General features: G+C 39.1%; 1 protein-coding gene across 2 annotated transcripts in view; it reads right to left on the bottom strand.

The window, feature by feature from the left end:
* Positions 1-26,042, bottom strand: part of LOC127651443 (ras GTPase-activating protein 3-like) — a 102,565-nt gene that overhangs the window by 38,346 nt on the left and 38,177 nt on the right. For both annotated transcript variants that reach the window (XM_052137266.1, XM_052137267.1), the window contains exons 4-9: positions 20,784-20,878; positions 15,333-15,409; positions 11,284-11,364; positions 8,259-8,331; positions 6,258-6,331; positions 3,627-3,731 (exon numbers count right to left, since the gene is read on the bottom strand). In XM_052137266.1, coding sequence (XP_051993226.1) covers positions 3,627-3,731; positions 6,258-6,331; positions 8,259-8,331; positions 11,284-11,364; positions 15,333-15,409; positions 20,784-20,878 — 505 coding nt within the window. The remainder of the gene's footprint in view (positions 1-3,626; positions 3,732-6,257; positions 6,332-8,258; positions 8,332-11,283; positions 11,365-15,332; positions 15,410-20,783; positions 20,879-26,042) is intronic.

The following is a 26,042-nucleotide window of genomic DNA, read 5'->3' as shown; positions in this document are numbered from 1 at the left end:
CTACGCCTTGTCTCTCTGATCCTTCAGCTCCACTGGGGACCTCCATTCCTACAGCTCTGCCTTGGTCCTCAGCCCCACCGGCTCTGCCTCAGTCTTCCGATCCCCCAGCTCCACCTTGGTCCTCCCTGCCTCCGGCTCCACCCTGACCTTTCGAGTCTTCGGCTACTCTCCGGGTATCCAGTTCTCCATAGATTCGCCCCTCGAGCCTCTCACGGCTCCGCCTTCCATGGACCCGCCCCTCGAGCCTCATAACTCCACCCCCCCATGGGCTCCGCCCTGGTCTCATGCTCCACGCCATTTTTTCACCAGACCACACCCCACACCTTGTTTCACCATGTTTTCATGTCCTGCCAAGTATCCATGTCAAGTCGCCACAGACCCCCACCACTCAACTTTGTGTTTTTGTTTTGGGGCGTCGGGAGCCACCCCTAGAGGGGGGATAGGTCAGGATTGTATGTGTTTTTGTTCATGTTTATTACTTTAAATTAGTTCCATGCCATGTTTGTTCCTGCTTCCTTGTCATGTGTTTCCATGTTCTTGTGTCTTGTCCCCATTGGTTCATTGTTTCATTAGTTTGTTAGCAGTCTTGTTATCTTGTTTAGAGTCCTAAGTGTTCATTGGTATCATTGTCATGTGTTCTCCCAAGTCCTAGTATTCAACCTTCATGTTTGCCATTGCCCATTGTTGAGTATTGTTCATGTAATGTTGGTTCCATGATCTAGTCAAGTTATGTTTATGTTTTGTTTCATAGTCAAGCCATGTCAAGTTAAGTTTAGTCAAGTCTAGATCATGTTTATGTTTTTTGTTCAAGTTTGGATTCATGTTTTGGAATACACCTTGTTAATGAACTGAACTTGGACCATCGCACTTCATCTTCGTCTACCTGTTGCCAGAATTGTTACAAAATACTTATACAGCATTTATTAATCTTAGTTAATGTTAATGTCAACATATACTAATAATTTTTTTTTAAATCAAAAGTTGTATTTGTAAATATGATTTGATGCCTTATGAACTAACAATGAACAATTGTATTTTTATTAACTTACATTAGCAAACATTAATAAATGCCATAAAATGTAAAATGTTCCCAAAATTAGAATGCCCAATTTCTACTATTTAGTAGGTCCTTGTGGTGGTGCGGTTACACACCTCAATCTGGGTGGCGGAGGGCAAGTCCCAGTCGCCTCTGCTTCTGAGACCATCAATCATCTTATACCGTGGCTCGTTGTGCATGACACTGCAGAGAATCCCAGCATGTGGGGGCTCATGCTACTCTCCGCGATCCACGCACAATTTACCACGCACCCAATCGAGAACCATTAATCATGACCATGAGGTGGTTACCCCATGTGACTCTACCCTCCCTAGCAACTGGGCCAATTTGGTTGCATAAGAGACTTGGCTGCAGTCACTTAGCACACCCTGGATTCCAACTTGTGACTCCAGGGGTGGTAGTGAGCGTCAATACTCGCTGATCTACCCAGGCCCCACGAATGGAACCTTATTATAAAGTGTTAACATTTTAGTCAATAAAAATAACATATTTAAAATATTTTGAAACAAACCAAAGTTTAATTAAATATTCAAACATTTAAAAATGTGTATAGGGATCGTTTACCAATAAATGAAAATTCTCTCATTATTCACTCTATGATTTTTTGACTCTGTAGGTCCATACAATGCAATTGAATGGTGATCAGAACTTAGAAGCTCCAAAAATTGCATAACGGCTGCATAAAAGTAATCCATATGAATTCAGTGGTTTAATCCATGTCTTCAGAAGCGATATAATAGGCGATATAATCACCCACACCTATCATATCGCTTCAGAAGATATAAACCACTGGATTTTTATGGATTACATTTATGCAGCCTTTATGTGATTTTTGGAGCTTCAAAGTTCTGGCTACCATTCACTTAAATCTTTGTGTTCAGCAGAAGAAAAACAGTCATACACATATGGGATGGCCTGAGGGTGAGTAAATGATGAGAACATTTTTATTTTTGGGTGAACACTCTCTTAAAACATATATCAAACATATAAAATATACAACAAAATACAATGTGAAACTGTGAAAACCTAAGCACCTGAAATAATAGAATAAAATGAATATACTGAAGTTATTGTATTCTGAATTCTTGCTTTAGTGACTGATATCATTTTTTTCGTGTTCTAGTCAGTTTAGGATATTGCATTTTTTTTTATCATGTTTTAACACAAAGAGTATTCACAACGCAAGCTACGCATTCTGACTAGCAAGTTTACCTGTTCATTGGCTTCACTATCTGTGCAGATGTAGGTTGTAATATTACATACAGTATAAATTGTGATTAGCGTGATTAAGCTCACGTAAAAATAGATTGACCCATTGTAAAGTGGTTTATTTTCCTACCGTTCAGCTCTTTCAGTTTATGCACCTCAAACGGGAAAATCTCCAACATCCTAGATTATTGGATTAGATTAGCAATTTTTTTCTAGATGTTTCTTCTTTTTAAAACAGATAGTTCTTGTTCTGTCTGTGCACTGTTTATACTTCACAGTCTTATTCTAGTCATGTTTTCGTCAATAGTAAAAATGGAGTCAGAAATTTCGTAATTACAAGTTCCAAGCACATGAACGATCAAGCAAAGTCGCACTTAAAAGTGGAAAACTCGGACTTCTAGATGATACGCAAGCTGCCGAGATGGGACGTTTGAAGGGGCATATCAACAGGAAAGATGATGGAAGCGAATGATTTTGCAAAAATATTTCTGAATTAAGTTCTGTACTTTATTTTAATAATATTAATTTGTTATGCATGACAGTCAACTAATGGCTCAACATTCGCGGCTTGTTTTAAGCAAATTAATTAATTATTTGATAGATACCATTCATTTATAAATCATTAATACCGTGAATAAGTGATGCAAGTGTATTAATTTATGTTTATCAACTGGTCCAACAGAAAATTCGCTTTTGCTGTTGTTCATTGTAAATTGGTTTGAGCTTGGCTTCTTCAGTATTTTGTTTCCCACTTGAATGAGTGACATGTCATTGTAATGAATGCCCAACTCGGAGGTTGGAGCTTCCTATATCCACTTGAAGGTGGCATATGTTTTAACTAAAAATCGTTTAATTATCGTTACGATCAGTCTTTTTTGTCTCATCTTAGTAATTGTTGACAAAATAAATTGAAAAAAATGTGTCAACTAACATTTTCGTCAGTGATTTCACTGATAAGAACACTGCTCGATGGACAGACAGATATTTCACACTGGTGTGCAGGAACATACAAACACTCACTAAGAGGAATATATAGCCAGTGAAATATTTTAGAGCAGAGCAAAACTAGAAACTTTTTTGTTTATTGTATTTTTATTTCTTTTTATGGCCTTTTGGCTTTTTAAATGGGATAGGGAAAATAAAGATGTGACAGGAAATGAGAGGGAGAAGAGTGGGAATGGGATAGGGAAAGGACCTTATGAGCCAGGACTCAAACTCAGGTCACCCGCGATGCATCAGCACCACATGTCATGAGCGCAGCCTGCTAGGCTACGGCTCTGACATGTCCATAACTTAAGATTTTACTTATTTCCATGACTTTTCCAGGCCTGGAAATCAAAACATGTGATGAGGGTCATACCATGCATCATGAACGCCCGACTGTCCCAGCACCTTCAGCGGCACTCGTACCTCTCCCAGAAACTCGTCTCCAAACTTCAGATTGCTGGCGTTCCACAGATCCACCCTGAGACAGAGAGAGAGAGAGAGAGATAGAGATAGAGAGAGAGATAGAGAGAGAGAGAGAGAGTGTGTGTGTACAGTTAAAACTCAAACCCTTCAGTTTACAACTGATTAAACTACATTGCAGTTTCCTGATGAATTCATGCGTATACTGTCACATTATCATTAATTAACCTCAGCCAAAAGGGTCATGCAAACATCAATTGACAGCATAAAGCCCAAAGTATACTTCGGTTTTGACGCTCATGCTTAGCGGGTGCATACAGTTGAAAGCTAGCCTTTCTAAGAATACTTCATTTGACTGTGCGTGCATACACAGGCGGTTGGGTAGGGGTGTGATGATTCACGATCGCAATGCATCGTGAAATCTGAAACAAATACTAACAGACGAAATATCATGTGCCGGCAGAGAAGATCCAGGTTTTAATGGAGAAGGCTCAGCAGGGTCATAGAACAAAAAACTGTCTATTAGTAGATGTAAAGACTGCAGAAATATATTTTGAGACTTCATAATTCAGCTATAAATCAGCTATGCGTTGTGGTAGACATGTAAATAATGTTGCATTTTATTCTTCATGATTTGTGAATTCGGATTAAATAATCCTCCACTCCGCAATTGGTAGTTAAAATTGTATTACTCTTAATTTTCTAATCCAAATACCTCCAAAAGTTTAACACCTAGAAAACTGAAACCACTCTCATCTTGACCAGTCTGATTTGTGAATATTTTCACAGCAGTTTGTTTTCCCATCAACCCTTATTAAGTCCGTGAGTCGGGAAGGTGAAAAATAAGCGCTCTTCACATCTAACGGCTATTTCCAGCAACACACAGTCTGGGTTCATGCAAATTCACTTGTATTAGATAAAGCCTATTTTGTGAAAACATGTAAAGGTGGTAACACGGTATGTGGTAACCGTCAGTTCCCTATTCATTTTGGGATAGGGAAAGAGGCGCCAAGAAGACAAACGGAGATGCCTCCGCTTGTCAAGCACATTCAGGAAAATTGTAGGACTGTTTGTGGCACACACTGCAAAAAATCTAAAAGATTTATCTATTCGATGCTGCTGCTTGTCATTGACCAATCACAGGTGACTGTAATCAACTCATTAGATCCCTTCAGAACAGTCTGAAATCGCTTCCTATTCTGTAGCATTCACTAAAGAGAATGAATTAATGAGTTTGTGTTTTCCTTCGCAGCAAATGTGTGCCCAACAAATGTGTGGTTTCTAACCGAAGGTCCCCAAACACTACACATTTTATATATTAATATCTCCCTAATCAAACACACCTGATTCAACTCATCAGCTTGTTAGTGGAGACTCCAAGACCTGAACTGGCTGTGTTGGAAAAGGGAGATATACAAAACGTATAGTGTTGGGAGGCCTCCAGGAACAGGGTTGGGAACCACTGATTTAACCCATTTCTATTCGTGGTTAAACTGTTTTATGGGGAAATTACACATTTTATGGAGATACAAAAGCAATATTATATCGCAGTCAGGGAAGAAGGCAACAACAATGAACTTACATTGATCAATGGATGCTATCAGTTTTGAATAATGAATGATACAGAGAGCTAAAGATCTATCTCTCTATCTATCTATCTATCTATCTATCTATCTATCTATCTATCTATCTATCTATCTATCTATCTATCTCCTTCCTTCCATCCATCCATTCATTTTATCTTATATAGGTTTACAGGGTGAACTAGGCTGCATAAACTTCCTTTATTTCAAAGTTTTCTTTCCCTGTAATCTTGCGAGCTCTGCTCCATGTCTGCTGCAAGAAGGTTTGTGTAATATGAGACATTGGGTATTAATTTATAATGTTAACGGATTCTTAAATTCCGTAATCGATAAATCAAAATTTCTTTAATAGATCGATACACCATGATGCATCAATGCATTTTCCACCCCCAGCAGTCGGCACATGCAAGCTACGACTGCTATGAGATACTGGACTATTTCTCTTCAAGAGTTTAGACCCATAAAATGTCTTTATTTTCCTTTAGGCTTGAGTTATACAAATGCAGGTATCTCCTGACCTCCTCACATACACGCTCTTGACATGCACATCCACTGTTATTGTTTCCACCTTCATTTCCTGATGTTTTACAGCGATTACATCTTCTTTGTGAAAGGAATGGCTCAACTGTGTGTGTTGCCACCTTGTGGACCCACTAATTAGTGCAAATATTACTAGGCGCATGCGCATTCTGCGTGTTCACAGTTGAGCGGTTTGAAAAATCTTGCTGCAGGAGTTCAATGCTCGAGCATTCTGCTGATGACGGAATTTGTGTCACGAGTCCTGTACGCAGACTCTAAGCTTTACCCGTATAATGTTTTTTTTTTTTTATTTTGATGTTTTTATAATGATTGGAGAAAAAGTCAAACGGGTTTGAAACAAGATGAAAGTGAATAAATGATGACAGAATTGATCATTTTAGGGTGAACTATTGCTTTACAACGGTTTCAATTTATATGTGTGTAAGGATATGATGGTTAAAATGTACCAGGTACACACTCACTTGAGAGCAAGTTTATCAACATCGTCTTCTTCCACGTCAAACTGTCGTTTGGTGTAACTGAGTGGTTTGGTCACCTGTGTGAATGCGCAGAAACAGATTTGAATCAGAACGATAAGATTAATACAATTACACAGCTGAAGACCTGCATAATGGATGAATGAGAAAAAATTCTACTTGCTTAACAAATATGTGTCTTCGGTGCCCTAATACTTAATAAGTGTTATTATAAAAAAATTGTGAATTTACACAAAAAAGTCCCAAAAAAGCATTTTGCAATCATTTGATTGAAATTAATGAATATTTTCAAATAATAATAATAATAATAATTTTCAAGGTAAAACATTAAATAATGCATTGTTGTAGTACTTTCAATATAGCACAAAGGGATAACAATTTACTTCTTTTTGTTTTTATTAGAATTTTCCATACTGTCTCAACTCTTCCGAATTGTTGTTGTGTTATTATACATATAAAGTATATATATATATATATATATATATATATATATATATATATATATATATATATATATATATATATATATATAAAATAGTATATATACTTGGGTTAGTCTACACATAAAAAAATAGAACTCTAAGGTATGTATCTATTTACATAGCTAAGTAAACTAAGTTTGCCTGTGAGTGTGTGTGTCTCTGTGTCACAGGAGTAGGAGAGGAAAATGATAAAGCAGCTGTCATGTCTAAAAACATTTACTGTTATCATCTTGTTTACACATAAACATGAGCAGCAAAACAGCCCCCCTCAACACACACACACAAACACACACACACACACACGCACACACACACACACACACACACACACAACTGTGAAACATCAACACAACCACAACAGGACATTCTGGGAAATCAACAGTTCACTGAGCAGTAGCGAGTATTAGGGTGTGTTTCTCTCACATTTACTGCGGCGGTACACCACAAAGTACTGCTGACATTCGACGACCCCAAACAAAGTACTAACGCTCAAATTATCAACAATATTGTAATTGTTGGGGGGCCTGGGTAGCTCAGCGAGTAAAGACACTGACTACCACCCCTGGAGTTCGCAAGTTCGAATCCATGGCGTGCTCCAGCAAGGTCTCCTAAGCAAACAAATTGGCCCGGATGCTAGGGAAAGTAGAATCACATAGGTAACCTCATCTGGGTCGCTATAATGTGGTTAGATCTCGGTGGGGCGTGTCGTAAGTTGTGCGTGGATGATGCGGTGGATGGCGTGAAGCCTCCAAATGCACTATGTCTCCGCGGTAACGTGCTGAACAAGTCACGTGATAAGATAGGCGGGTTGACGTCTCAGACGTGGAGGCAACTGAGAATTGTCCTTCACCACAGGGATTGAGTCACTACGCCACCATAAGGACTTAGAGCGCATTGGGAATTGGGCATTCCAAATTGGGGAGAAAAAGGGAAGGAAAAAAAAACTATATTGTAATTGTTAAACAATGTTATTATTGGTAAACCACGTGACTTCTGGTAGTTCTGCTTCATTTACAGTAAAGTTGAGCATCATTTTGAAGTGAATGCTGTTTTTGTGTGTGTGTGGTGTGTGTTGTGTGACAATTGGCGGATGTGTAAAGTCTTAAAGTGAGAAACCACAAGCTATGAGTATTATAAAACTCTAAACACCTTGAACATCAGATATGATGGCTTTTATTTTCATATTAGTCCCTGAAAGCGGCCTATGCAGTGCACTTCTAAATAAAAGAATTTCATGACAAATCTTCGACTTAAATTTTGCACTGATAAATTGTGAGATGGCACTGCTATATCTCCATCTGTACGAGATTTTTACAGATTGTAAAAGTACCTTTTTTGTATTTCTAGAAAACCTTCAAAGATTTAGCTTTTTTAATGATTTTAATAAATGTCTAAGAGTCATTTGAATGATGACTGTCAACACATGTCATGTCAGAAGTTGGTTATATTAACAGCCGTATCTTTATCATCGGACAGGAGAATGAGCTCTTGATGAACTTCTCACCTCAAAGAAGAAGATCTCATCAAACTGAGGGTTGTTGTTTTTACGTTTGACTTTTGTCTTCTTGGCCTCAGACCTGTGAGAGGTGAGAGAGAAATTATTAGAGAGATGGACAGAATTAAGTTATGTTGTTTTGCTATATTATATCATGTTATGATATTTTATGTTATGACACATTATGTTGTATGTTATGTAATGATGCTGTTATAATATGTGATGTTGTATGTATTATTGTTGTGTTATGATACAGTATGTTATGTTATTTGATGATATGCTATGTTGTTATGTTACAGTACATGTAATGTTACGTTATGTTTTTAAATATTATGTTGTTATGTTATATATTATATTATGGTACTTTATGTTGCTATATTTAATGTTATGTTATATGTTTTAATATATTTTGTTGTTGTGTTATGATACACTGTTATACGCTATGTTATGTCATGACACGTTATATCAAGATCTGTTAAGTATACTATGTATATACTATGTTATATACTTTATGACATGCTGTAATGTTATGATTCATTATGTTAGGCTATGTTGTGTAATGATGTAATGTTATGATATGTAATGACACAGTACATGTTTTGTTGTTATGGAAAATGATGCTTTATGTTAAGTTATGTGATGATATGCAATGCTGTTTTGTATAATGAAATGTAATGTTTCGTTATGCTGTTATGTTATAATATGTTACAGTATGTATTTATATGTTTTTTTTATATGTTATGTGATGACAGTTAATGTTATGATATGTTAAGTTGTATGTTATGTAATAATGTTGTATTACATTATGTTATTATGGTACATAATGTTACATGTTATGTTATGTTATGATTCATTGTGTTATATGCTATGTTATGATATGCTATGACATGTTGTTATGTTATGATTCATTATGTAAGACATAATGTTATGTTGTGTGATGTCATGTTATGTTGTTATATGTAATGTTATGTTAAGATGTGTTATATGTTATATTATGATTAGGGGTGTAAATCGCAAAATCTCATATTGATTCTCTTAGCCAGCGATCAGATTTGTTTGCCAATACCTCATAGTCTGCCATGATGCGATTTCAATTTGATTCAGGGGCCTGTGATTGATATTATGTGCATTGATATTATGTGCATGTTTTACACAATTAATAACATTTATTATCTCACAAATGCAACCATAATATCTTTTAAATATATTTTTTTAGCTCTAAAAAGTGCAAATCCAGTATCCACACTGGAAAATCCACAATACAATGAGGTACTTCGGTTGTTAAAACAAATATACAGATGAATAAATAATATAAAATATAAAGTCACTCACACACACACACAAGTGATCATCAATCGTTTGATGACAGCTCATTGCCTTGAGGAATGAGGTAAACACTACAATGACTATTTGTCATCTTTACAACAGTAAAGCAAGTCTTTCAATCCAAAATACTTACATAACCACGACTTGTTTCCAACCGCAGTGCATGTGCTGTCTGTGTTTTTTTTCTTGGCTACAACCTCCACAGTTGTATTGAAAAACTCTTTTACAGTTTACTGTGATAAATGTTAGTAAGTGTGTTGATGTGAAGATGTGAAAAGTCTTGTATTAGTTTTTAGTTTAGAGCTTTATTAATCCCCATGTGGCAATTCATTCAGACTGTCCTGGTGCTTCACATATACAGACAAAACTGAATACACATTCAACAAAAAACAAAAAAATAAATAAATAAATAAATAAATAAAATAAAAAATCCAAAACAAAATATATTTAAAACAAAATAAAAATAAATAAAATAGTTTTTAAATGTATAATAACTACAAATAAATAATTTAATAACAAAATAGTCAGTTATGTTTGTTACATAAACTAATTGCCTTAGGCACAAAAGTAAATTTGTAACGGTTTGTGAGACACCTGACTGTCCTTAAACGCCGCCCAAGGGGCAACCACTCGAAATGATGGTTCAAAGGGTATGTGCTATCTCCCATTATTTTCTGTGCCATCCTCAAAACTTGCTGTTCATAGTAAAATGTTAAACTACGTAAAGAAATACACATAATATTTGAGCACAAGTTTACAATACCCTGCAGACGATTTTTGTTCTTCATAGACAATGAAGAAAAACAACATAAGAAAGAAAACGACAGGATACTTTCAACAAATTAATCATAAAAAGACCTAAGAATGGGTCTCTGTACATCAAAAGAATTAAGTTTCCTCAACACAAACAATCTTTGGTGTGATTTTTTGATAATGGCATCAGTAGCAAAGGTGCAGAGCAGGTGTTTTCTCTTTCCCTCTTTTAAAGCTCTTTAAAATAGAAAATTCTCATTTAGAATTCAAATATGTTGCATGTGCCACGGTCTCGAGGGAAGCTGATTTAGTTGCGCACGTTATCGGATCTGCACTATCCTGCCACTGGAGCTTGCATTTTGAGGGATGTGTGGTTGAAGGCCACGCAGAAATAGAGCAGAGCGCAACTTCAGGCTTCGATCACCCTGCGCACATCCGTGCCCCACAAAAGAAGCATATTCAGCACTTATAAAGTAAGATGAATATCATAAGGTTGCCGCACCTTCTGATGAAAAAGCATACGGACGTGGCTGGCATGAGAATGTCAAAATAAAGGCGCATCTTAAAAATATAAATCGATGTTTACGCGTTGAACATATGACATCGCATCGTTGGTTATTTGATCAATCCATTGATCCAGATTTTCTGTAAAGAGGCTTTACAACAATATGCACTGTAAAAAGCATTATACCAATAAAATCAACAGTGGCAGTGAGTATTGGATGCTGCCATAAACAAATGGTTCAATAAATAGTTCCCATTGTAATGTTGATGTGTATGTTAGGTTAGAAAAATACTGACTTCCACATGTATTATGATTCAGTGGAGAAGTATTTAGACAATATGTGAACTGTAAGAAGCACACATTTGTTTTTAGAGGACAAACAAAGTGATAAGTCTTCATCCAAAATTGGATGAGCAGAGATGTTTTCAGGTATGTGAGGTCTGATCTTACCTGGAGGGACCCAGTAATGACACAGCAGCGTATGGGTCACACTGACCGTTCACTATCGGCAGATCCTGACACTCCAAAACACTGTGAATGGAAAAAACAATATAAGTTTAACACAGAAACACAACATAAAAGATCAAGTCTGCATTTACAGTACTAAACCATTCACAATGTTATTGAAAGTGTTTTGAAGAGTTTAGCTGTTTTTATTGTTCTTCAGTTAAAATCTACAATCTTTGGGGCTTACTTTCATCCTAAAAATTACAATTTGTGAATTTGGCTCAGTTCAAAACCTAGTGAGCTGTCTTGCTGTCTACTGCCTTAATAGGCAGCTACCTTTTAAGGCAACATCCTCACCGTCAAGCGAGGCACACAAGAGACTCCACTAACACACGAATATTGGGTCAAATAGTATATTTTTAATCAAATTGAAATATTTAAAATTGATACGTTTCAGTATTGAATGAAATAGTATATTTATAGTCAAAATTTCCCTTGGCTTTAATTTAAATGAATAAAAATGTGATCTACATGTGGAGCTATACACACATTATTAGTTTGCCAATCAAAGTTGAGCTAATGCTGAGTTCTGACAGGATTATTAAAATCGCCAGCTGAATGACACAAACACTGTCCTGAGAGACTGGTTCAGATGTTCACTCCGAACACACATTAACTCAAATCCCAGCATTCAGAACTTATTCACACACATAGTGATTCAGAGTCAGCAAACCAGATTCGCATCACATCAGTCTGTATGTAAATAAAACATACAGGACAGTTTTTATTATCATCTGTAGATAAATCAGTACTCTGAATGTGGATGTGGGTTTAATGCTGATAATGAATGAACAGGATTTACAGCATCTCTAATACCCGTCGATCCTTCAGGGCATTTCCTGTGAGTTCAGCCTGTTTATATAACCCTGTGCTGTCCTGGTCACCACGGTCACCCATAAATACACCAGCCATGACACTCAGCATGGGGCTAACTGACTGAGACACTGATGTTTGTGTTTAGAGTGATACAACCTATTCCATGTGTCAAAAGCAGCTCTCAGACACTAATTTAACTCATACTGTAAATGGTCAGAGTTGTGGTGCTCATACAGGCAACACAAGTTCAAGTATGATCCGAATTGCCCCTCTCCTCAACATCATTTTCTGTCCTTCCTTAAATATCTATATCAATAAAAGTGGCAAAGATAACCATACATGACCATTCATTCCACAGTTGTAAATTTTAAAGAATCTTAAATTACACACCCTCCTTTCAGAGATAGCAAATGCTTCCTCTCCCTGGTCTTTAAAAATTATTGACATCACAGTTCAGCACATTTTATAGAAAGATGAACATTTAATGTATTGATTTGAATTTATCATTAATATTTAATTTATTTTTTATTCAAAACATTTTATTGTGCATGATAGCCAATATGATGACTCTTTTTATTAATCTATTTTTTGTTTTGTCTGATTTGTCTTTTTAAAAAACAGTACGTAAACACTGAAATCTCCGATCTAAAATGTTACGGACATCAAACATTTGACAATAAATGTAAAATAGAAAAAACTGACAACAGTTTGTACTTTTGAAAATGGCACACATTTTTTTGGATGTTTGAATTGGGAAAAACATAAGCTCTGATATAATTTGCTTTCAATATTCCTCAAATCAAAGCACGGAAAAGCTGCGTTTACTTGCCTAACCGGTCTCGAGCTCTCGACACACCGCTGATCATTACAGTGCTGCCTGCGAGAAACATTGAAGCTTTGAGTAATTCGGGGAAAACATTTGAATTCGTCACAGAATTCTCAGGTGGGAACCTCTATGAAAACCTTCAGTGAGTAGTTTCATATGGCAAATGCAAAATATAATCAAGGGCTTTAAAGCCTGGACCTTTGTGAATTATGGAAAAAGTTAGTAAAAATGTGTTCTGTTCAATTGCTCTATGATTGTAGAAAAATATCATTGGTTTTGTTTGCCTTCAAATTTCCAAGAATCAACAAAAACCTGATGAAAGGAGTCCCAGTTTAGTTGCACTGTCAGAATAATTTAGCCCTACATAAATTTGGTGTTAACTTTTTACTTTTATCGATGTTATAGATAACCTTCTTGTTCTTAATACCAGTAAATTTACATCTGCATCCCAACTCAAAATCAATGCCTTACTGTCGAATGAGCATTTCAGTTCAGCAAAATATTCAATATTATTGGTAATTAGACTTATTTTTGAAATATAATAATAATAATAATAATAATAATATCCCTTTTATTATTATTTTCTGTCTTTAAACTTAACATTTTATAGGCTACAGAACCCCACCCCCACCAGTGCTACCAAATAAGGTGCTGGTGCCACCAACTGTAGAACTTGGTGCCGCTCGCAAATGTTAGTCTGGAGCCCTGTTACCTCAAAAATAATTTTTGACTCGCCCCTACTTTTCTTTAAAAAATATATATTTTTTAAAATCTGGGTTACAGTGAGGCACTCCCAATGAAAGTGAATAGGGCCAATCTGTAAACATTGAAATACTAAAAGTACCACAAGATGTAAACAATATGTGTGTAAACATGATTTTAGTGTGATAAAATCACTTACTAACCTTTTCTGTGCAAAGTTTATGCCAATTTAACAACTTCGCTGCCATGAAGATACATGTCATCAAATGACTGTAAAAATGCCAATTTAAACAACTTTACAGCTCAAATAATACACAAGTTTTAACAGAAGAATTATTGTAAGTGCTTTTATAAAATTATAAGCTTCACATTTCTGCCTTTAAACCCTCAAAAGTTGGCCAAATTCACTTTCATTGTAAGTACCTCATTGTAACCTCGATTTTGCTTTTTTAAAGAAAAGGAGGGAAAAGTCTAAATTATTTTATGTGGTAATCAATATTATGTCACAAATGCTGTTGAGCTTAACTTGTATTGAACCCGGCATATCCCTTTAATGTTTATGCACTGGCCCCATTCACTCTCATTCTAAGTGCATTCCTCTAACTGTGTTTATTTATAATTGAGGGACGTAGTTGTTATAGTTGATTGAGTCAACTGAACTTAGCTTGTATTCATTTCGAAACATTTCTTTAAAACGTTTAAAACAAACAAACACTAATACTAATTGACTATGATATGCTGCACATCAATAATAATAATAATAATATAATTAATGTGGAATGCACTCATTTCTTGCTATAATCCATTGTAAAGTCTTGTATTGTCAAACATCACAGAATCACAGCAGCGGTACTGCAGTGAAACTCATTTACTGAATGGATCAATGTTGAATGAGATGTGCTGATGTAATCAGTGTCTGCGTGTGTGTGGCATCCTCACTGTGTCTTAAAATGGAAGCTGCATAAATATCATGTGAATGAGAGCGCTGATATAGGCTCATTACCCAGAGTGCTCTAGTGAGGGAATCTGTCCAGACATAGACTCATTGATGATGTGACAGCACATGTAAAGACATGCATGTGATCTCAGATGGCAGTGTGTGTATTTACTCTTAAGTCTGAGTGTTAAATCACGTGTGTCTCTTTAAATTAAGTGTCAGCTGCAAATCAAAGCACCACACCAGTGATTTTCAATGTCAATGTCAAAAAAAGCTACAGTCATTATGTTCTGAAATATCATCAATGAAAGTTTCACAAAGTTCATGGAAAGGATGATGTTCCTGTAATTTCATCAAATGCCACATGCACACACAACCCATGTCTTCTGCTCAATTTCCACTCAGCGATCAATAAATTCTTATTTTATCCTGTCTCAGATAATTTATCACCAATCATCCTTTCCAGAGCTCCAGAATTCTCCATACGTTTATGATGGTGGTATTGCGCTATGAACAGTGTTTAGAGTGGTCCTAAAACTGATTTCCTACAACGACAAAAAAAACATCTTAAACTCTCTGAAAACACAAGAGTGCTCAATATTGAGGTAATTTTTTAATATGTAGATCTGCTGAACTGAAACGAGGCCTGCCGCTTGAGAGCTGCTATTGGCTGAGAGATGGTTGTGTGAAACTTGTGATTGGTTGCCTCACCGTGTTGCCAGCTTGTGGCAGATTGCTCCGCTGTCAGTGATAACCTCACTGAGACGTAGCTCCAGGTGAACCTTCCCCTGTGGAAAAGAGAACAGTGTTACCATGGTTACACCCAAAGAGAGAGAGAGAGAGAGAGAGAGAGAGAGAGAGAGAGAAAGCAAAATGAGTGAAGTGAGAGAGAAGAGAGCGAGTCCAGAGAGATCCGCGCTGGTTTGAAACATCGATGATTCATAGATGAGACACACTTGACAGTAACACACAGCAAACAGTCGCAGGGAGATATCTCTTCAAGCACAAATAGAGACTTTTGCAGAAGTCTTACACATCTTTAACACTGGACTCGGAATCAGAGCATAAGCAGCGCATATTTTCTTTGCCGCACATGTTAACTGGTTAGAGCATTCACATAGGAAACGTTACAGCACGTTGGAGAGGCGCGAGTGGCATTGCAGTGGGAGTTTCAGTGTCAAGTCTATTTTTGCTGCGCTGTTCATGCTGAATTAAAGTACCAGTGCAATGTTGATGGACATCGTGAAGATGAGTTGACACAATAAAACTGATTTTGCACAGAATAAGCATGTATTTATAATCTAGTGTGTTTCTGTATTAATTACAGCTCGTAGGAAAACAAAATAAAATAATAAATACAAATTAAATGACACAAAAAAATAAATGTAATTATTTAAATTATTTGGTTTAAGCAGACACAGGGATTTATAATTTAAAACTACAGTATACTATAAGTCATAGCCATAAACAAAATAAAGATGCCCTATATATTATTACCTAGAGAGCAGGTTTAAATGTTAACAGCAAGACACAAACACAGCCCAGCGCTAACAGCTGAGGCAAACAAATGAACGTGACAGCACGTGTGGTCTGTCAATTCAAAACTTACCTCAGTTTTGTACTGAAAGACACTTGTATTGAAGTGCTATATTATGCTAAACTTTTTACAGTATAAGGATTAATTAACAAAGGAAAAACGTGGGGTGCTGTACCTGGATGCTGGTTAACATATTGGAAGCATCTTTTTGTGAGGAAAGTACTCAACACCCAAAAGTTTTGGATGTTGTTTGAACAAAGAGATATAGCTATTCAACGGTTGTGCATAATTACTTATTTCTGGCTATATTACTAAGTGTGACTGCGGCAAACCGAGTGATCAAACCGTCTTCTCTAGTTCAGGCTCCACGTCCTCCCCCTTCCACTAAATAATGATGTTTAAAAACTAGCAGAGCTCATCGTGTTGGCTGTAACTACATGAAATAATTCTACAATACTGCATTAGATTACATCAGCATCATGTCAATACGATTTCATGACGATTACATTTGTAACACTTAACAGTAGCTCACTCCTGATAACCATTTTATAACTTTGTTTTCTGTGTAGAGTACAGCTGTTTCTGCAGCAGAAGTGCTGCTTGTGAAAAAGCACCTGCGTTGTTTGCAGCAACATTGTCGCGACGCACTGATTCAGTTCTGCTCACATGCTGCTTCGGCGTGTTATGTGAGAGTCGTTCCCTATCAAAAAGCTACACTTTGATGCTGCGCTGATTTAGCGCTTTGGGAACAACTTTAGGTGTGACAGCTGTGAATATGTGTGCAATGAAATTGACAAGAGTTTATAGCCTCTGCTGGTGACATCATTGGATGCACCTGTAGAAGGGCTATAAATAGATGCGACACAGGTGCATCGTCAGATCTTTTGTCTTCAGATCATTCTGTGTGTGTTGTGCTACTTGACTGTCAGAACTTTCTACTTTCCTCTGTTAGGAGTTGTTAGGCAGTGTGCAGAAACCTTTCTCTTTCTCTTTACTTTAAAAAAAGAAAAAAGAAAAAGAATGACTGATAAACAAAGCAAGCGGTGTGTGATCTCATGTTTATGCTCTATGGCTATTACAAATGACCCAGCAACAATGTGTTTTTTTATTATTTTGATAAAATCCTGCTTAAAAGTACTCAAACAAACATTACTTCCATAAGCTGTCATAGGAAAATAGCAAACACATGTCAGAGTAATGGCAGCAGGGCAACAGTTGCTAAAACAGGATGGGTCAGAAGCACTTTTTAGGCGGGCCTTACAGAAGGGTCAATTATAATTTTGTTTTTACTAGATTAAATTCTATTTTTTATTTCAAGAATTAGCACAAACCAAATTAAGGATTAGCATTTTCACTAGTATAAACTGAATTGTAGATATTTACAATTCACATCCTGCATGTTATGAAGTGTCTGAATTTATTGCAAGAAATTTTGGGAGAAACATCCGCGACAAAGTTGCTCAAATGAAACACAACCAAGATCTCCATTTACTCTTGTGAGCTATGAAAGACAAACCTCTGAGCAATCAAATGATCCTCTGAGTTGAAACAATGTTTCTCTGTTTGACTCCTGACATCATCAATATGCAAATGACCTTTGTGAAAAACATGAACCGCTCACACACACAACAACAATGAGCGCTCTATGAGAGATACTCTGTGCTCTTCATTATACACACACACACACACACACACACACACACACACACATCCTTCCTTTCTCACTGTGTGAATGAATGTGTCTGGTTTTATGTGTGTATCTGATGTAGAGAGAATACATAAGCTCCATGTGCACACAGATGTTTCTGCAGACGACTGTCTCACCTGATTTCCAGAGAGTCTAGCAAATACAGTAAATGATTAAACTGCAATGAATCCAGAAAGTTCCACTATGTACTATATACTGGCTAAAATGCTGTATGTTTAAAGTGAACATTCTCTCATATATTGTAAACACTTAGAGAATAAAAAAACAACACTGTAAAAAAAGGTTTGAAATGAATAGTACTTTTGAGAAATCTTGAGAAATGATGTCCATTCACGTAAGATAAAGGCTCATGTCATATTAGAAGCCTAATAAAAGCTAATTTAGCCATGCTGACATCACATGACCAGCTGCACACAGTTTTTTTCTCAGTAACTATTATCAGACATTTTCAGCTGAGGAATAAATTAAACATGGGTGACAAATGCGATGTGAATAAAGCATTTCTGCTACTTGCAATGGGTCTCATGTTTCATCCGCTAACTGTGCGTAAGCACATATTTGTGTGTAAAATCTGCATACCAACATTTTCATGCAGAATAATCCTTCACCAATAAGTTTGCACTAAAATGTATTCTAAATTTACAATAAAATTTAGAACCAACTAACACCACATGTATGCAAAAATAACATACGTTGGGTCTGTGCCAAAACCCTGTGAGTGTCCTCTGGAGGCAGCATTTTCAGACATCATAGGCACACTCCCGATGGGAAGGCGATCCCAGAATGCACTGTGATGAACTTGGCGGAAAAATAAATCCAAGATGGCGGACGAAGCGAGAGAAATTTTGATTATAAAAATACTTATAATCCATTCAATACTGAGAAGTATAGATAAATAACAGTTTAATATGAAGCAAAACAGGCTAATTTACCCAAAATGTGCATGTATTTATGCTCATTAGAGGATCATTTAGTTTCTCTTGCATCACCTGTATTGAAATCAGCTGCGTGTGAGGAGCACTATTTGAATTATGTGTGGAGCTTCCGCCTATGCAGAGCGTTCCAAATCACTCTTTTGAGGCATCATTTCAGTAAGGATGCTGCCATAGAACACAGCTACCTGTGTCGACAGGAGACAGTGAGACAGCTCTCTACGTTTTGGAACAGACCCTGTATATATATCAGGATATATAAGCAAGGATCTCTCAGGATTTTATTTTTTCAACATTAAACACATTTTTAATGTACCTGTTGAGTACTGACTTGTATTCTTTAAATGATAGTTCACTCAAAAATGAACATTTTGTCATCACTTACTCACCCTTGTGTTGTTGCAAACCTTAGAACATTCTCTCTTCCGTGGAACTTAAAAGGAGATGTTAGGAAGAATGTTAGTTTAATTGTATGGAAAGTTAGATGCAGTGACAGTGAATGGCGACTGAGACATACTGCCTAACATCTCCTGTGTTCCACAGAAGAGGCAAATTCATACAGACTTGAGGGTGAATAATGACAGAGATTTCATTTTTGGGTGATCTGCCCTTTAGCTACCTGTTGAAGTATTTGTTAAAGGTATCTGCCAGGAACAACAACATAAATGTAAGTCAGCACATGATTGCATCACGTCTTGCTGAGAAACAATTGACCGAAGAGAAGGGACATAATGCAGACTGTATACTTAAACAATATCACACGAGCAAGAGTGTGATATGGCCCTACATCAGCACTGCTGTGATTCAGACGCAGGCACGAGACCGCACGCATTATGAGTACGGTCATAAAAAAATATTTGTGCATGGAACTTCTTTCTTACACGATGGATCAGAATCTGCCATTGCTGGTTCAAACCAAATGCATTCAAGCCTCCGTTAGTAATTCAAAAATGTCACTTCAGAAATAGTATCAAGGCTTGTGCTGTAACGTACAAGTTATTGGATAAACAAGAATGGATGTGTGTGTGTGTGTGTGTGCGTGTGCATGTGTGTGTGAGTGAGTGAGTGAGTGAGTGAGTGAGAGAGAGAGAGAGAGAGAGAGAGAGAGAGAGAGAGAGAGATCAGTCTGTTGTGTCTCTCAGCTGTGATGAGCCTTAATGCTCAAGTTGTTTGTTTAAAGCTGTTTAAAGCTATTTCATAGCTTTAGTAGTGTGGTGTAGTAAGTGTAGTAAGCGATCACGAAGAGCTGTTATATGTAAACAGCTGACACCAATCTGTTATATGTAAACAGCTGACACCGATTCATTTCACATCACATAACAGGCTCATATTACACACAAAAATGATCTTTTACCACCAACTGCTGGCTAACTTATGTAATGTCAAAAAGAAAAGACAAACCATAGCTTTAAACCGATCTGCACTGCTCTTACACTTTAGTTTAGAAAGGCAAGAACAAAAGCGGAGTGATGCACACACAGTGAAGTGTCCGAGTGCTGAATTAAACAACAGGTAAGAATTGAGAAGAGTAGCCCCCTGTGAGATTTAGGTGAGATTGATGTAAAATTTCAGAAGTCTTAGTCTTACAATTTTAATTCCAAATTACAACAAATTATACCAAAATACAATTTAGTATATTTTAATGATAAAAATATTTTTTTAATGAATTTCAGGCCCTGATTATTAATTTAGTATTATATTACAATTATATAATATTTTTTAAACTTTTGCAATACATTTTTTGATATATAAATTTAAACATTGAAATGTTAATAATATATCATATAAATAAAATAAATAATAAAATATAAAAATGTATATAATATAATTACCCATTTTTATCATTTTCCCCCACTGCAAAAGCTGAATTCTGTTGGAAACACTGATAAACGCTCTGTTTGTGTTGAGATTTACTGTACCCAAACGGCACACACACAGACAGAAAGGCAGCGGTTTTGTACTGATGTAAATACAAACACACACACCTGCACCTCTGAGTCGGCACTGACGGGCTGCAGTGGGAACCAGTGGTCTTTACCGTGGTATTTCTGCAGGTCTTCTTTCTTCACGGCCACTTTACCTGCAGGAACACGACAGATGAAAGATGAGCTCAACGGGTCCTAAAACAGACCTGAACTGAGACTTCAACCCTAAAACACAATACAGACACACTACAGGAAGTGTCACATCAAAGGCGCTTCAATGACTGTAGTGTACACTGAGATGGAGATTAAAGAAACACTTGCAAACAAAGAACATCTGAATCTTAGGGGATATTTACACTATGCTTTTTTACTGATCGGACTGATTTTCAATGGAATACCCACATTCCATTTACACTTGGTCACATCAATGTGTCGTCGCCAAACAGATATAAACCAATCTTCAGTTCCTGCGCTATATGCAAATAACACAGAGTTCACTTCCGTGATTCCGTGGCTGCCAATAAAGAGGAACAAGTGGACCTTTTGTCCCAGGCCAGGGGGTCCCAACCAGACTGGAGGGAGGGAGGGAGGAAGGGTCCATATTGTAGGGCTGCACGATTAATAGAATTAAAATAAATTCAATTACAATTTTGGCTTCCAACGATTATGAAAACAAGATAATCAATGAAATGCCCCCGAATTATATCTTTAAAGCATTCTTAATTAAAGTTAAAATATTAAGGAAGCGGGTTATGAAAATAAACTCTGAAACTGGCATTTCTCTGTCAATGAGTTGCATGAAGTGACCGGAGAAGAGACTGAATCTTCTCCTGGCTGATGCACACTCTGGCGTAGGGATGATCATCACTCGCATGTGTTTTCTGCAGCTAGATTATAACGTGATGCTTGCGACGTAGTGAATCATAATATATGTGTCACGTTCACTGTGTGTATCTTATCATGCCGAATATCGGCGATACGCAGCTCTATTAAGAAGAGAAAGTTATGTTTTTGTGAGTTAAAGATGGATTGAAGAGAACATAATGGTGAGAGAGTGTAGTCTTAGCCCATTATACACTGGAACAAAATATGTTTTTTTGCTTGTTTTCCTAAATAATTTCTAAAACTCCTTTAAAACCATTTACATTTACTTATAATAAGCTATACAGTGGAAGTTAAAATTGTTATCGGAGAATGTTGAATACAATATTTAATCAGGGCTTGACATTAACACTTGTTAATGTCGATTAGATTTTGGATGCTGAATGCAAAATGAATGCTGCACGATTAATCATATCGCAATCTCAATCGCGATGGCAACCTGTGCTATATAAGACGGCAGATGCTGCGATTTTATTAAATAAATAAGTGCATGTGTGAACGTGACAGCCCATTCTGTCTGAGAGCTGTTTGCCCATTTTCTACACGGCTAATAAAAAGATGACCAGTCAGTCTCAGTTTAGGGAGTGGCACGTGTAGTCATGTGAGTTTCCGGTGTTCAGCGTGGAAATCAGGTGAAGATGGACGCCAAGCAGACCAACACTAAACTGGTGGCCAGAATAAATAACACAGAAACACAGATCACAGCTTGGCGATATGTCTTTAATTCATCAATAATTAAAGTTAATATAGTACGGGAGCTTGGCATGTAAATAAGCTCAAACTCCAAAACTGTCATTCTCTTTGTGGTCAGAGCTGCTTCAACCAGTCGCGGAAGAGACCCAATCTGAGCGGGAGTCGAAACCGGGAGAGATTTAAAGTTCCACTTTAAAGAGATTTAAAGTTTCCGGCTGATGCGCACTCTAACATGGAGACGTTCGTCTCTCACCCCCGCTGTATGCAACTTGCATCATTGATGAGATCATCATAAGATCAATCTTATGTGAAAAATAACATTAAAATTACAACAACAATAAAATGTGTGTGTGTGTGTGTGTGTGTATGTGTGTGTATGTATATATATATATATATATATATATATATATATATATATATATATATATATATATATATATATACATACATATATATACACACAACAACAACAACAACAACAACAACAGTTTTAGTGGTTTGATTGAGTGAACCACACTTATATATCCAGTTTATATATATCTTAGTATATATCTTATTCGTATGAACGAAAATTCGTATGTTCTTATTTATTGTTCTATTTTATTTAGGTGTAATATTGAGAAAATAACAAGTTTGCAGTAATGCAAATATATTATTTAAATTTGGAAAAATATTTTTATTTGAAAACACTGTGCATTTATAGTTGTTGTTGTTGCTAGTTTGTATGTTTGAGTTGAAAAATACACATTTCAGCATTATCAGTAATCTATTTGTGCATTTTCCTTGATAACCAAACAAGTTCACTCATGATACCGTCTAGGTTACGTATGTAACCTCCGTTCCCCGATGGAGGGAACGAGACGTTGTGTCAGAAAAGCGACACTAGGGGTCTCTCCTGAGTGCCGATTTTCACCTCTGAACTATGAAAAAAGGCCAATGAGAGTTGGCAACCAGTATTTGCATGTCCCGCCCCCGGACATACGGGTATTTAAGCGGCGCAAATACAGGAGTTCATTCAGGATTTTTCTGAGGAGCCGGAAATGGTCCGGCCACAACAGGGGCTCGGCTCAGCGACGTGGCAGGGGAGACACAAGGTCTCATTCCCTCCATCGGGGAACGGAGGTTACATACGTAACCTAACCTAACTGAGCCGTGTACGTGATCCGCTGATACAGGAGCGAGCAGGTATTCCTATGTGCAGAACGACCAACTGCATCAGGCTGCACGTACCCTTCCCCAATGCCCCATTTAAGCCATCAGGATTCCTTATCGTTACCCTGGAGGGGGGAACAAGGTGACGGCCGCCAACATGGGAACGGGCCAGCCTGGCTGGGCCTCTTTTCTCTCTATGTTTCTCGCATAGAGCAACTACGGCCGGGGCCCTTACACGCATTGAGGGAAGGGGGTCTTAGCCCTTATTAGGGCGGAGAAGACCCTGCGGAGGCCACACCTACCCGGGAGGGGAGGCAAATTTTGAGTGGCAAATACATCGCATGGCCTATACTTAGGTCTTATGCGGAACAGTAGTGCGGTGGTAGATCCAGCCTCGCAGTGACTTGTGACTTGCTCCTTGTCCTCCCTGACCTTGCATAGTACCTGTGCAAGAAGGCTCACTGGGGGAAAGCATACTTGCGCAGCCCCGCGGGCCAGCTGTGCGCCAGAGCATCTGTCCCAAGGGGAGCCTCTGTGAGGGCATACCAGAGCGGACAGTGGGAGGTTTCCTGGGAGGCAAACAGGTCTACCTGGGCCTTGCCGAACCTGTCCCAAATCAGCTGGACCGATTGGGGGTGGAGCCTCCACTCTCCGCCGGGCAAGTTTTGCCTTGACAGCGCGTCCGCTATCACATTGAGGTTGCCGGGGATGTGAGTGGCGCGCGGTGACTCCAGTCGCTGCTGACTCCAAAGGAGGAGACGACGGGCGAGCTGTGACATGTGGAGGGAGCGTACTCCGCCTTGGCGGTTTATGTAGGCCACCACCGTGGTGCTGTCAGTCCTGACTAGGACATGCTTGCCACGAATCAACGGAAGAAATTTCTTCAGGGCAAGAAAAACGGCCAGCAGCTCTAGGCAGTTGATGTGCCAGCGCAGCGGGCCTCGGTTCCACCGGCCTGCGGCTGCGCGCCCATTGCACACGGCGCCCCAACTCAATTTGGAGGTGTCGGTTGTAACCAGAACGCGACGGGACACCTGCTGCAAGGGTACTCCTGCCCGTAGAAAGCAGAGGTCTGTCCAGGGTTTGAAGGTTTGGCGGCAGGCGGGGGTAACTTCCACGCCGTGCGTGCCGTGGTGCCATGCTCGTCTCGGGACTCGAGTCTGGAGCCAATGCTGAAGTGGTCTCATATGCATCAACCCCAGTGGCGCGGCCGCCGCGGAGGATGCCATATGCCCCAGGAGCCGTTGGAAACGTTTCAAAGGGACCACGGTGCCTGGTTCGAAAGAAGCGAGGCATTCCAGCACTGACTGAGCATGCTCGTTGGAGAGACGTGCTGTCATTGAGACTGAGTCTAACTCCAAACCGAGAAAAGAGATGCTCTGGACCGGGGTGAGCTTGCTCTTTTCCCAGTTGACCTGAAACCCTAAACGGCCGAGGTGCTCGAGCACCTGGTCTCTGTGTGCGCATAGTAATTCCTACGAGGAGGCCAAAATGAGCCAATCGTCGAGGTAATTGAGTATGCGTATGCCCGCTCCTCGTAGCGGTACAGCCACCGTGACGAGCTGGGCAGTGAAAGCCATGCCTCTAAGCTCCGTGCTAGGGGCACCAAGGGGACGAGTATTTTGGACGTACCCGGCGGGGCTTCGCAGCGGTGCGGAACAGGTAACGCGGCGTCGGGAGGCGCTGTGGCGTCCCGAGGCTCTGGTGCTGAGAATAAACTCAAAGCACTTACCTTGTTCCACGCACCCGGCAGGGGGCGGGTTCGTGACTGAGGAGGAGGTCTGATGCTGGCGTCCTCTGGACTCGTCTGAACCAGCCGGCCGAGCAACAGTCGTGGGGCTGAGGGCGGAAGCACCGCATCCTGGGCGCCGAGACTGTTGAGGCCTGAAAGCAAAGTGCCGTGAGAGCGGCATTTGCGGGCCATGTGACCCAGAGGTAAAGGAAATAGCTCTTTTATTGAGAATTTGGGTACCGCAGCCCCCGTCAGGGGGTGCGGCAAATGAAAAAAAAAAAATTCTCCTCCCGGCCCTCCACCGGGGGACGGAGCGGTCTTACCACCTCCGGAGCTAACTTCTCGTCCTCTGGGTCCGCTGTCTCAGGGACGCTTGGGAGCCTTCCGGGTCCTCGAAGGGGTCCGTGAGGCAGGGGCGTACGCTTCCTGAGGTTTGCTCGGCGCCGGGGCTGAGAGCTGGGCCCAGGTTGGGGCGGAGCAGAAGGTCTTCTGGCAGCGGGAGGACGCCCTCGGCGAGCAGGTGGGGCCTGGGCCATGGCGGCAAGCTTGCGGCACGGCATGATGTGCGAAATGGCCTCCGTCTGCTTCTTCACCAGGGAGAACTGCTGGGCAAAGTCCTCAACGGTGTCGCCGAAGAGGCCGAACTGGGAGACAGGGGCGTTGAGGAAGCGAGTCTTGTCAGCTTCACGCATCTCAACCAAGTCCAGCCATTGCTGACGTTCCTGGACCACCAGAGTGGCCATCGCCTGCCCGAGTGCCTGCGCTGTGACCTTCGTCGCTCTCAGGGCGAGGTCGGTCGCTGAGCGCAGTTCCTGCAGCATGTCGGGATCAGGGCCACCCCCGTGCATGTTGCGAAGTGC

Source organism: Xyrauchen texanus, chromosome 11, assembly GCF_025860055.1.
Source record: "Xyrauchen texanus isolate HMW12.3.18 chromosome 11, RBS_HiC_50CHRs, whole genome shotgun sequence".
In the NCBI taxonomy this organism is placed as follows: Eukaryota; Metazoa; Chordata; class Actinopteri; order Cypriniformes; family Catostomidae; genus Xyrauchen; species Xyrauchen texanus.
The sequence above is the reverse complement of the archived record's forward strand: the minus strand, read 5'-3'. Positions and strand labels throughout refer to the sequence as shown.